At 48.8% G+C, this 13521-nt stretch overlaps 1 protein-coding gene across 5 annotated transcripts in view; it reads left to right on the forward strand.

Annotated features, from left to right (window-relative positions):
- MYO5B (myosin VB) overlaps positions 1-13521 on the forward strand; it is a 520179-nt gene that overhangs the window by 364572 nt on the left and 142086 nt on the right. For all 5 annotated transcript variants that reach the window (XM_060236175.1, XM_060236177.1, XM_060236176.1 and 2 more), the window contains exon 18: positions 11747-11861. In XM_060236175.1, the coding sequence (XP_060092158.1) occupies positions 11747-11861 (115 nt within the window). The remainder of the gene's footprint in view (positions 1-11746; positions 11862-13521) is intronic.

Consider the following 13521-nt stretch of genomic DNA (forward strand, 5'->3'; position numbering starts at 1 on the left):
AAATTAATTGCGCTTCCACAAGAAGCCCTTTCAGTCTTACCCATAAAAGTAACTTCCGTATCCACCTCAAAAAGCAGACAGCAGGTTCCTGAAGTTGCTAGCGCGTCCCTTAGTGTAGGAGTCCCCAACCCCTGGGCCGTGGACCAGTACGGGTTCGTGGCCTATTAGAAACCGGTCCGTGAGTTGTATAATTATTTAATTATATATTACAATGTAGTAGTAGTATTAGTAGTAATAATAATAATGATGATGACATTGGATTTATATCCCGCCCCCCACTCCGAAGAGTCTCAGAGCGGCTCACAATCTACTTTACCTTCCTCCCCCACAACAGCCACCCTGTGAGGTAGATGAAGATATTGGATTTATATCCCGCCTCCCACTCCGAAGAGTCTCAGAGCGGCTCACAATCTCCTTTCCCTTTCTCCCCCACAACAGACACCCTGTGAGGTAGATGAAGATAATGGATTTATATCCCGCCCTCCACTCCGAAGAGTCTCAGAGCGGCTCACAATCTCCTTTCCCTTCCTCCCCCACAACAGACACCCTGTGAGGTGGGTGAGGCTGAGAGAGCTCTCCCAGAAGCTGCTCTTTCAAGGACAACTCTGTGAGAGCTATGGCTAACCCAAGGCCATTCCAGCAGCTGCAAGTGGAGGAGTGGGGAATCAAACCCCGTTCTCCCAGATAAGAGTCCGCGCACTTAACCACTACACCAAACTGGCTCCAAACTACACCAAATTATTATAACTATCCCCCACCCACCCAGTCTGTGGAAAAATTGTCTTCCACAAAACCAGTTCCTGGTGCCAAAAAGGTTGGGACCCGCAGCCTTAGTGGTTCCAAGCTCACCTCAGCTAGCTCGCACGTAACCTCATTTGGCCAGGGGTGATTTGGGTTCTCACTCGAACATTCCAGACATCTCACTGTTTCATTCATCTGAGCTGTCTGTCGGACACTGTAGTCTCATAGCGGTTGGGCGTAAAAATCACAGCTGCTAAACTTTACAGACAGTGCACATAAATAATTGAAATGTTTTCCACCCGCTCCTCTCTCTGCAGAATGATTTTTCATAACGTGCCTTTGGCTGCCTCACGGTCTCTTCTAGGGAAGCGGGATCCATAAATTAACGTTGCTACCAATCAGCTTTGTTTGTTTTGTTTTAAAATGGGCAAAATGGTTTTAGTTAAGAGTTTGAGGTTTTGCAAGCATTCTGCTCTGAAGTCTTCTAGGCCAACTATGTAGATATGCTTGCTTCCTACTACGGACAAATTCTTGAGCCTTCTGCTGGTTGTAATGGTCATTTCCCAGCATTGTCATGATGTCAAACATGTGGCCCAGGGGCCTAATCAGGCCCTTGGAGGTCTCCTATCAGGCCCCCAAGCTTCAAGATCTTGTCTGCTTCCTTCTCCCTCTCTCTTACTTCCTTTTGTATCTCAGCTTTACCAGGCTTGCTGAATCGCACAAGAGATACAGAGCAAAACCTCTGTTTTCTCCATTGGTTGAAGATCAGGGCCTTTTTTGAACAGGAACGCACAGGAATGCAGTTCCGGCTGGCTTGGTGTCAGGGGGTGTAGCCTAATATGGAAATGAGTTCCTGCTGGACTTTTTCTAGAAAAAAAGCTCTGCGTGAAGCAATGGTTATGCCGGGGGCATGGTCTAATATGCAAATGAGTTTCTGCTGGACTTTTTCTAGAAAAAAAGCCCTGTTGAGGCTCCTCCCCCTCCTGGTCCCCTGGGGAGGGAGGAAAAGAGCCAGAACTTCCTTTGCCCAGTTCCTTGGATCCCATGGGAGAAATACAAAGAAAGCACCTTTAAGACCAATGAGTGCTAATGTTTTAAGCATGTTTTATTTTAGGGGTTTAAAAAAAACCCCTTAGTCGTGTTTGTCTGAGTCCTTTTAAAAGTTCCTATCTCTGCTAGCTAATCTTAAATAGGTATGCACCTGGCCCGGCCTGACAAAATCTCATTTATGTCAGATCCTGCCCTCATAACAAATGAGTTCGACACCCCTGTTCTGCCATCACCAACAAACAAAACACAGTATCTACTGCACACAACATCTACTGACCATCCCTGGCCCGAAGGACATCCGACTTGCCTCAACCAGGGACAGGGCTTTTTCGGCCTTGGTGGAATCAGTTTAGGGTTACCAATCCTCCCAGAGCTTACAAAAAAGAGCCTTGTAAGCACTTGGAAGATTGGCTACATCAATTCAAGAAATATCTGGGGACTTTGGGGGTGGAGCCAGGAGACATCGGGGCGGAGCCATGAACAAGGGTGTGACAAGCATAATTGAACTCCAAGGGAGTTCTGGCCGTCAACTTTAAAGGGACCGCACACCTTTTTAAATGTCTTCCTTCCATAGGAAATAATGAAGGATAGGGGCACCTTCTTTTGGGGCTCATAGAATTGGACCCCATGCTCCAATCATTTTGAAACTTGGAGGATACTTTCGGGAGAGTCACTAGATACTATATTGAAAATTTGGTGCCTCTATCTCAAAAAACAGCGCCCCCAGAGCCCCCAAAACCTCCAGATCAATTCCCCATTATACCTTATGAGAATCGATCTCCACATAGAGAATAATGAAGTACTCAGCAGACTCCCCCCCCCCATTTCTGGCAAGGGAGGGAGATTGGCCTCTCTACTCACGAGTTGCTGCCAACTTCTTCAAAGTAACACGGACACACCATCCCAAGAGGAAGCCTTTCAATCAGTGACTGAAGCCTCCAGAGGTAGAAACGCACATGGTCCTCTGGGGGCGGAGCTCCCCCCCCCTCCACTGGCCAGACTCCCCGAGGAGACGCCTGTGGCAGCCAAAGAGGATGCAAGGACTACAAGTCCCAGCATGCACCTCGCGAAGGGAGGCTGGACTGGAGCGAATAGCAGGCCGGCGGTGGGCGGATCTTTGTGACCCGGAGGAAGGGAGAAGCCTAAAGCCTGCAAGGGAGGGGGGCAGGCAGGGAAAGAGACACGGCGCCGTTTCCCCACCCCCACCCCCCCGCTTCCAGATTTTTGGAGAGCGGGGGAGGAGGTTGCTAATCCAGGGGTCCCCCGGCAGGTCGGGGGGGGTTAGGAAGCCTAAATCAGCTCCCTTTGGAGATCCAGGCCGTCATTGAATAAATACCTTTCTGTAGGGCCTGTAAAACACTGAGTATAGTTATACATCCGCAGTATTCCAATGTGTTTCTCTTTTAGAACAGTGTATCAGAATAATTTTTTGTATTGACACACTCAAAATAGGGATATTGGCTGTTTATCTCATTACATATACTTTACCCATTTTTGCTATATGTTATTGTGTTCTTTTTTTCTATGGCAAACTAGAATGATGTTTACATGTCAAAAAGTAAATTAGGTGGACAAGAACATTACTATCCAATGTATTTCTCTTTTAGCTGTATTGATACACTCAAACAGGGATATTGGTTGTTTATCCCATTACATATATTGAACCCATCTCTCACTATATTTTAACGTATTTTTCTCCTAATGACAAACTATATGTGTGTTGCATGTTAAAAGGTAAATTAGTTGGATGGGAAAACTTCTGAAATAGAAATTCCTTCCTTTTGGCCCAGGTTTATAACAATAGAGTCATTAACAGACACTCTCCCATTTTGATATAATACTGTTTTGTTGCTTTCGCATGCTTATGCTGCTCAGGTCAAAGGTTTGCTCAATTTGTTAATTTTACTATTCTGTCATTGGATCTTTTATTTGTACCATTTTACATTCTAAACCCTTGCCTACCAGATAATTTTACTATTCTGTCATTGGATCTTAAATCTGTACCATTTTACATTCTGAGCCACTGCCTACCAGCTATGTGTGGCTCTGCTCACTGTGCTGCATTCCTCGTCGGATGAAGTGTGCTTAGAGCACACGAAAGCTTACGTTCTGAATAAAACTAAGTTGGTCTTAAAGATGCTACTTGACTCCTATTTTGTTCTACTACTTCAGACCAACATGGATAACTGCTTGGAGCTAGGACTGGAAAGCCCCCGGTCCGGGCAAGGGATCTCCCACCTGGGAGGTTCTCAATTCACCGGTTCACATTGGGCTGGCAGGGGGAACCACCCCCTGCATCGCTGGCACGATGATGTCACCCGGAAGTGACATCATCAGAATGGTGGCACCCATGCTCTAGCCGTTTGGGAGGTTAAAACTCTATGGTACCTATTGTACCATAGAGTTTTACCTCCCAAATGGCTAGAACGTCTGGGGAAAACCACAGAGTTTTCCTGGAAACTCCTAGATCGGCCCCGCACGGGCGCCACCATTTTGATAACGTCACGTCCGGGGATGTCATTTTGTTGCGCACGTCGCAGGCGCAAATGTCCCCCACTGGAGGATGAAGAGGACTTGGCAACCCTCCTTAGGGCTATTCCGCCAGGCCTTTGGTTGGGGCAGCAGGCGTCCTAATCCGTTGGCTGGCCCTATGCTATGATAGCACCTCTGCTGTAATACTAATTTTATTCTGCTCACTGTTCCAGACTCTTAGTGTATAGAACATGTGCCTACCTGAACCACCATTTGTATCTTATTTATGATTTGTCTACTTGAATTGTTCAGATCAATCTGGTTTTAACGGTTTGTTTTATGCGGTTTTAAAATGTTGTTATCTGCCCTGAGCCCGTTTTTTGGGAAAAGACGGAGTATAAATTGTCTAAATAAATAAAACCAACAGTTGGGAAATACGCCAGGGAGAGGCAAATCCTGGCACACGCGCCAAACAGCAGCCCAAGTTGCTGTTCAGTTCTTGAGGTCACCCCTTGAAAAACTGCCGGCTGCTTAGGAGAGAACAACAAATTGTATCCTCTCTTAGACCAGCTGGAACTGAGGCAAGACTTTCAGGTGCTGCAGCTAGGTGGCGGCTCACGTTCTCCCATCATGTCTGACCAGGTCTCAATCTGCTGCCTGCCCCACTGTCCCTAGCGGCAGCAACGACAATGCAAGCTCATTCTTATTAAAGGTAACAGGTAGTCCCTTGTGCAAGCACCAGTCGCTTCCGACTCTGGGTGACGCTGCTTTCACAACGTTTTCACGGCAGACCTTTTACGGGGCGGTTTGCCCTTGCCTTCCCCAGTCATCTACGTTTTCCCCCCAGCAAGCTGAGTACTCATTTTACCAACCTCGGAAGGATGGAAGGCTGAGTCAACCTGGAGCCGGCTACCTGAACCAGCTTCCTCTGGGATTCAACTCAGGTTGTGAGCAGAGAGCTTGGACTGCAGCTTTACCACTCTGCTAGTGGCAGCAACGAACAACGCAAGTTCATTTTTATTAGCATAGCTCAAAAGCAGACAACCTTTCTAGTCCAAGCATCCCCCTCCCCCCCCCCCCAGTTGTATTTTGGGCAGGAGCTCACAGGAGCAGAGCTCCGGAACCGAGTCTAAATTTTATTGTGCTCTTGCTTTCTCCCCTACCCAAAAATACTTGCTTCTTGTTTCCATTCTTCAACTTCCCTGTGAGAATTTTGCTAAACTCCTAAGATTTGACAAACTCTAGTATTTCCACACACACACCGCACAAAAAATGGGGAAATAACCAAAACATACAGACCAGACAGATGAAAATCTTCATCCTGCCACTGTAGCCACATAGGAGGAGAAAGTAATTTAAAAAGTAGGATGGGAGTCAGGTTTTATTATGGCAGTTGCAATTCCAGAAGCATTTTAAGGTAGATGCTGCACTGATATAATTGAGTACACCTTCCGGTGATGTCATGGCATATGCAAATGAATTATGCTAATAAGTTGTGCTAATGAGTTCCGGCACACCACACACACACACCAGCCATGAGTCATGATGAATCTCTACTCCCTCTAGTACCAGAAGCAGTATGTTTGCTTTATATCACTTTCTGGGGACAGACGGGAAGATGCTGTTGCAGTCATCCTGCCTGTGTGCTTGCTAGAGACAACCGGTTGGCCGCTATATGAACAGAGTGCTGCACTTGCTGCAAGAATGCTGCACTTGCTGCACCTTCGGTCTGACCCAACAGGGCTCTTCTCCCTATGTTCTTCCTATGTTCTGGAGAGCCAGTCTGGTGTAGTGGTTAAGTGTGCGGACTCTTATCTGGGAGAACCAAGTTTGATTCCCCACTTCTCCACTTGCACCTGCTGGAATGGCCTTGGATCAGCTGTAGCTCTCGTAGGAGTTTTCATTGAAAGGGCAGCTTGGTGTAGTGGTTAAGTGGGCGGACTCTTATCTGGGAGAACTAGGTTTGATTCCCCACTCCTCCACTTGCACCTGCTGGCATGGCCTTGGATCAGCCATAGCTCTGGCAGAGGTTGTCCTTGAAAGGGCAGCTTGGTGTAGTGGTGAAGTGTGCAGACTCTTATCTGGGAGAACCGGGTTTGATTCCCCACTCCTCCACTTGCACCTGCTGGAATGGCCTTGGGTCAGCCATAGCTCTCTTATCTGGGAGAACCGGGTTTGATTCCCCCCTCCTCCACTTGCACCTGCTGGAATGGCCTTGGGTCAGCCATAGCTCTCATAGAGGTTGTCCTTGAAAGGGCAGCTTGGTGTAGTGGTGAAGTGTGCAGACTCTTATCTGGGAGAACCGGGTTTGATTCCCCACTCCTCCACTTGCACCTGCTGGAATGGCCTTGGGTCAGCCATAGCTCTCTTACCTGGGAGAACCGGGTTTGATTCCCCACTCCTCCACTTGCACCTGCTGGCATGGCCTTGGATCAGCCATAGCTCTGGCAGAGGTTGTCCTTGAAAGGGCAGCTTGGTGTAGTGGTGAAGTGTGCAGACTCTTATCTGGGAGAACCGGGTTTGATTCCCCACTCCTCCACTTGCACCTGCTGGAATGGCCTTGGGTCAGCCATAGCTCTCTTATCTGGGAGAACCGGGTTTGATTCCCCCCTCCTCCACTTGCACCTGCTGGAATGGCCTTGGGTCAGCCATAGCTCTCATAGAGGTTGTCCTTGAAAGGGCAGCTTGGTGTAGTGGTGAAGTGTGCAGACTCTTATCTGGGAGAACCGGGTTTGATTCCCCACTCCTCCACTTGCACCTGCTGGAATGGCCTTGGGTCAGCCATAGCTCTCTTACCTGGGAGAACCGGGTTTGATTCCCCACTCCTCCACTTGCACCTGCTGGAATGGCCTTGGGTCAGCCATAGCTCTCATAGAGGTTGTCCTTGAAAGGGCAGCTTGGTGTAGTGGTTAAGTGTGCAGACTCTTATCTGGGAGAACTAGGTTTGATTCCCCACTCCTCCACTTGCACCTGCTGGCATGGCCTTGGATCAGCCATAGCTCTGGCAGAGGTTGTCCTTGAAAGGGCAGCTTGGTGTAGTGGTTAAGTGGACGGACTCTTATCTGGGAGAACTAGGTTTGATTCCCCACTCCTCCACTTGCACCTGCTGGCATGGCCTTGGATCAGCCATAGCTCTGGCAGAGGTTGTCCTTGAAAGGGCAGCTTGGTGTAGTGGTTAAGTGGACGGACTCTTATCTGGAAGAACCGGGTTTGATTCCCCACTCCTCCATTTGCACCTGCTGGCATGGCATTGGATCAGCCATAGCTCTCATAGAGATTGTTCTTGAAAGGGCAGCTTGGTGCAGTGGTTAAGTGTGCAGACTCTTATCTGGGAGAACCGGGTTTGATTCCCCACTCCTCCACTTGCACCTGCTGGAATGGCCTTGGGTCAGCCGTAGCTCTCGTAGAGGTTGCCCTTGAAAGGGCAGCTTGGTGTAGCGGTTAAGTGTGCGGACTCTTATCTGGGAGAACCGGGTTTGATTCCCCACCCCTCCCCTTGCACCTGCTGGACTGGCCTTGGGTTAGCCACAGCTCTTGTAGGTGTTGTCCTTGAAAGGGCAGCTTCTAAGAGAGCTCTCTCAGCCCCACCCACCTCACAGGGTGGGGGGAGAAGATAAAGGAGATTGTAAGCCTGATTTAGAGAGAAGGGCTGGGTATAAATCTGCGGTCTTCTACTTCTTCTTCTGTAACTTCTCAGCAGGGCCAGGGGCTTCTCTGCTCCGGGGTGCCAGTCTTCACAGCCAGCATCTTTCCCTGCCTCGGAACATCTTGTCACAAGAAGTTAAAACGATTGGAAAACCTGAGACTCGAGGCCAAACTAATTTCCAAAAAAGTTACAATTACGCTCCTGCTGCCTTTTGAATGTTTTTACTCCTACTGCTACTTTTTTTTTTTTACGGCAAGCTTTAGGTTATGTCAGTGCAAGAAATAATAATGATGCATAAGAGAGCCAGAGCTTCTTGCGAGCAGTCAGCCACATAATCTATCCTGCACATGTTGTTTAACAAGAGCCTTCCTGGTTGCAGCTAGATTCTGCAGGATGTGAAGGCACTCACCGCAACACGAATTGAAGGTTGCCGGATGCATGCTGCCCCTTCCTCAAAGTTTGGTGTAGTGGTTAAGTGTGCAGACTCTTATCTGGGAGAACAGGGTTTGATTTCCCACTCCTCCACTTGCAGCTGCTGGAATGGCCTTGGGTCAGCCATTGCTCTGGCAGAGGTTGTCCTTGAAAGGGCAGCTGCTGTGAGAGCCCTCTCAGCCCCACCCACCTCACAGGGTGTCTGTTGTGGGGGAGGAAGGTAAAAGAGATTGTAAGCCACTCTGAGTCTCTGTCCTTGAATGGGCAGCTGCTGTGAGAGCCCTATCAGCCCCACCCACATCACAGGGTGTCTGTTGTGGTGGGGAGAAGATATAGGAGATTGTAAGCCGCTCTGAGTCTCTGATTCAGAGGGAAGGACAGGGTTTAAATCTGCAGTCTTCTTCTTCCATTCACAAGGAGGTAGTGCTGCTGGCATTTGACAGATGGATTTAAAAGTCCGGTTACTGTACCTAGCAAAGAATGTGAAATGCAATTAATTCTTTGGCTTCTGCTGGACTGCTTCTCCCAGCTCTTGCAAAAGGCTGGTCGCAGAAGCGTTGCCTCATCCATTTTTTCAACAGCCCCTAGGGTTGCCAAGTCCAATTCAAGAAATATCTGGGGACTTTGGGGGTGGGGCAGGAGACGTTGGGACTGGAGCCAGGAGATGTTGGGGATGGAACCAGAAGCAAGGTTGTGAAAAGCATGATTGAACTCCAAAGGGAGTTCTGGCCATCAGATTTAAAGCGACCGCACACCTTTCTTCCCCACCTTTCTTCAAAGGAAAGGTCCCCTGTGCAAGCACCAGTCGTTTCCAACTCTGGGGTGACGTTGCTTTCTCAACGTTTTCCTGGCCGACTTTTACGGGGTGGTTTGCCGTTGCCTTCCCCAGTCATCTACACTTTACCCCCAGCAAGTTGGGGACTCATTTTACCAACCTTGGAAGGAGGGAAGGCTGAGTCAACCTCGAGCCTGAACCAGCTCCCGCTGGGATGGAACTCAGGTCGTGAGCAGAGGGCTCCAACTGCAGTACTGCAGCTTTACCACTCTGCGCCACGGGGCTCTTTTCTAAAGAATACAAAGAGTATGTCAATACGTGTAGCATGATTATTAGAAATGCTTTATACACAGTGGTTATTGTAAGTTTCACACCCACCTGGGGATTGGCAACCGTAGCAGCCCTGCAGGAATTTGGAGGTTTGCTCTCTTCTCCCCTGACACACACACACACACGTTTTTTTAACCGAGCGTGTCTTTAATTATTGAAGCCCTTGGCAGCCCCCCCCCCAACCCTCTCGCCCTGCCATTTAAAAGGCTTCCTCTGAGGGGTCCATAACTCAGCCGTTTTAATTTGCAGCGGGATGAAACTTGGCAGACAGTGAGCCAATTTCGGAAGCCGCTCTGCAGGCCCTAAATCTCCATCCGGTGTCAGCAGGATGCCTCTTCCAGGCAGTAAAAATATAGCACTCCGGCTCCTCAAATTAAAGCTTGGCTGCAGCCCGCCGGTAGCTCAGCCCTCCCCCCCCCCATCATTACCCAATGATTTAATTTAAAGATTAGACCAGCAGCTGAGGGTTTCGCAAAGGCCCAGGGAGCGGCCCTCCTTCCCATGTTTTGGGAGCATCGTTTGTGAAAGGGCCCCGTCCACTCGACAGGGAGGTGATTAGAAAGCCGGAGTCGCCCTGATTTATGCTCATGCAGGCTTGGAAACGCGCACCACGGTTGAAGCATTAAGTCCAGCGCATTCCACACCATTTGTTTGCATTTTGGGTTTAATGGCTGGATAAATCGGCAGTCTTCTTTTCCCCCTGACTCTGCACGCCTGGCTGGAAAAGAGCAGCTCAGACGTATTTGAGCAACAACAAAGCGCCTTAATTTCTGGAATGGGAGGGACCGAGGCTTGGGTCGCTGGGGCTTGGTTTCCAAAAAACGCTGAGAGTGGCCAAAGCCAGGCAGGGACCCAGTGGCAGGACTCAGCAAGTTGTGGGCGGAGCCTGGCAGAACTTGCTGAGTCGTGGTGGGGGGGTCAGGAACCACAGTGGAAGACGGCAGCCGTTTATTTTGGGGTGGGAGACCGCTGCCAGTCAACAGCTGTATGCAGGGGTTGTTTTGTAGAAGAACAGGTGGTGGAGCTCATTAGCATAACTTATTAGCATTTGCTGCCCCCCCCCAGCCAAAAGCAACCCAATGCAAGAAAGGAGAGCCCCGGGTGAGCGAGGCCTGCTTGGGCTGGCTAGCGCTCCAGCCAGCCCAAGCAGGCCTCGCTTGCCTGGGGCTCTCCTGGGTCACCCTCCCCAATCAAAAGGCCAGCAAGCCGCCTGCGGCCCAAAATCACATAAGAAGTGGAGAAAGGATGGTGGGCTTCTCCAGGGGTTAATGAGGGCTGCTGAGAGCGTGGCAAAGTCCCTGGAGACTGGCTGGCTGCCTGCTCTCCTAATCCAGGGATTGTTATGCAGCTACACCTACTATTCAATGGACAAGGTAGGTGGGGAGGAAGAGGGAACCATCAGAAAAGTTCAGGAGTTGTGCTCCGGTGAGCTCCTGCTGAATCTGAGGCCTGGCTGTATGTCTTTCAGCCTGTTCATCTGGATTGCCAGGCTCCTTCCCTAGTAGGGTCACCCATCTCTAGATTGGGAAATTCCTGGAGACTTTGTGGGTGCAGTCTGAAAAGGGCAGAAAACACACACACACACACAGACACACATTAAAGTGATGTAGCATCCCCTAATGCCCAGGCATGCTGAGTCACTCACTCCAACATCAAGAAACCTTTCAGTGCTGGGAATTCAGTATATTTGCCACCTCTCATTGATTTTGCAGTAGAGCCCTGTGGCACAGAGTGGTAAAGCTGCAGTACTGCAGTCCAAGCTGTGCTCACGACCTGAGTTCGATCCCGGCGGAAGCTGGGTTCAGGTAACCGGCTCAAGGTTGACTCAGACTTCCATCCTTCCGAGGGTCAAATGAGCACCCAGCTTGCTAGGGGGAAAGTGTAGATGACTGGGGAAGGCAATGGCAAACCATCCCGTAAAAAGTCTGCCATGAAAACTTTGTGATGTGACGTCACCCCATGAGTCGGTAATGACTCAGTGCTTGCACAGGGGACTACCTTTACCTTTTACCTTTACTATTGCTTTTGCAACTCAGGCTCTAAGCAGAAATGAAATATAACTCCTTAACTTGCTACTGAGAAGGCATTTGGGGCGTCAATCTCTGCTCCCAAGCGTGAGTTCGACATGAGGCTACTGTCCTCTTTGGGATGGGCTCATGCACTTTGATACATCTGTGAATTTTGAGTTTTCCCACATCTTGCCACAGTTTTTATCTGAGCTTTTCCTTGTCTTGTTCCCCTCTCACCCCAGCACCTCTAGGTTGAATATATCATTAATGGGCAGTGTGCTTCTCCTTCAGGTGGACCTACCATGACTTCTTCAACAGGTACCGAGTCCTGATGAAGAAAAGGGATCTCTCCAAAAAGGCAGACAAGAAGGCAATTTGCAAAACGGTGTTGGAGAACCTGATTAAGGTGAGCAGGAAGGAGGGTTTCCTTTCCCCATTCATCATTATGGCTTTGGTATTCAACAGCTTGCTGCCGTTGTGAGCTCCTCCATCTCTCCCTCCCTCTCTCTCTCTCTCTTTTCCAGTCTGACATGAAGGGCATGTCATGAGACAAACATTGCAGAATATAGTTCTGGTCAGCAGAATTAGAAAACAGTGAATGAAAGCTGGCCACGAGAGCAGTTTGAATAGGGTTGCCAAGTCCTTCCACCACTCTCTCGGGGGACTCCTCCCTTGCATGCTTTGCACGTGTGGTGCGATGACATCACCCAGAAGCCATGCTGGGGACACTCTAGGATTCATGATAAAAACTTTATGGCACCATAAAGTGTCCTGGTGCCATAGAGTTTTACTGCAAATCCTAGAGCATTGCTGACACAACGTGCCCTTTCAGAGACGTTATTGCCCAGGGAATGCTGTGTGACAATGGGACTCTTTCGTGTAGTGGTTAAGTGTGTGGACTCTTATCTGGGAGAACCGGGTTTGATTCCCCACTCCTCCACTTGCACCTGCTGGAATGGCCTTGGGTCAGCCATAGCTCTGGCAGAGGTTGTCCTTGAAAGTGCAGCTGCTGTGAGAGTCCTCTCAGCCCCACCCACCTCACAGGGTGTCTGTTGTGGGGGAGGAAGGTAAAGGGGTTTGTGAGCTGCTCTGAGACTCTGAGATTCAGGGCAGAGGGAGGAATATAAATCCAATGTTGTCTTCTTTGGAGGTCAGGATTTCCCTGGCCACCTGCTCCATGCCGGCAGGTTGGGATTCTCCTCCCCAGCGGGAGCTTAGTAGCCCTAAGTCTTAAAGAATCTTGCAACTTGCTCTGACTATGTCTCCCACATGTCTGTGCTCCATTTTTGTCTCATCCTGTTACAGCCTAAGCTAGTATCCTTTTGTACTACAAACTGGTTGAACAACCGTTCCTTCTTCTCATGGATTTCTGGGAACTGACACTAATAAGGAATTGACTAAAATGGCACAAAGCCAGACTCAACGAGACCTCACAAACATTCTTTTGCCTTTTAGATCAAGAGGGCTTAGCTGTGTTAGTCTGTTGCTGCAAAATAGTAAGGAGCCCAGCAGCATCCTTAAGACCTAACAAATTTTATTGTAGCATAAGCTTTCAAGAAAGCTCTCTTCGTCACATGTATGTGACGAAGAGAGCTGTGTTTCTCGAAAGCTTATGCTACAATAAAATTTGTTAGGTCTTAAAGGTGCTTTTGCCTTGTGTAACCTATTCTTAATTTTTAATAAGTATACATCCCTTATTAGTGTATAATTTATATTGGCCATAAGATAGAATTTGTTAATTAAATACATTCTCCTTTTTTTTTCTTTTTACAGAAAAGGCCCCAGATCAATTTGTATATTGTTTTTCTACATGGTACTACTGTATCTTGAGCTTTTAAGTACAAACATTGTTATCAAAGATTTCAGGTTTTCACCGCTGGTAACATCATTAGAGTTTGTAGAATCTTTCGGGATCAAGTGCCGTGTTCTACTGGAGAAAGTTTTCCTTCCAGACGTTTCATTCTCAGCTGCGGAGAACATCCTCAGTGGCATTGCAGCCGGAGCAGGCGCTCTGACCTTCTTGGCTGCTGTGCGTTGAGTGTGCATTGCTCAATGCACAGCAGCCA

Source organism: Heteronotia binoei, chromosome 4, assembly GCF_032191835.1.
Source record: "Heteronotia binoei isolate CCM8104 ecotype False Entrance Well chromosome 4, APGP_CSIRO_Hbin_v1, whole genome shotgun sequence".
Lineage (NCBI taxonomy): Eukaryota > Metazoa > Chordata > Lepidosauria > Squamata > Gekkonidae > Heteronotia > Heteronotia binoei.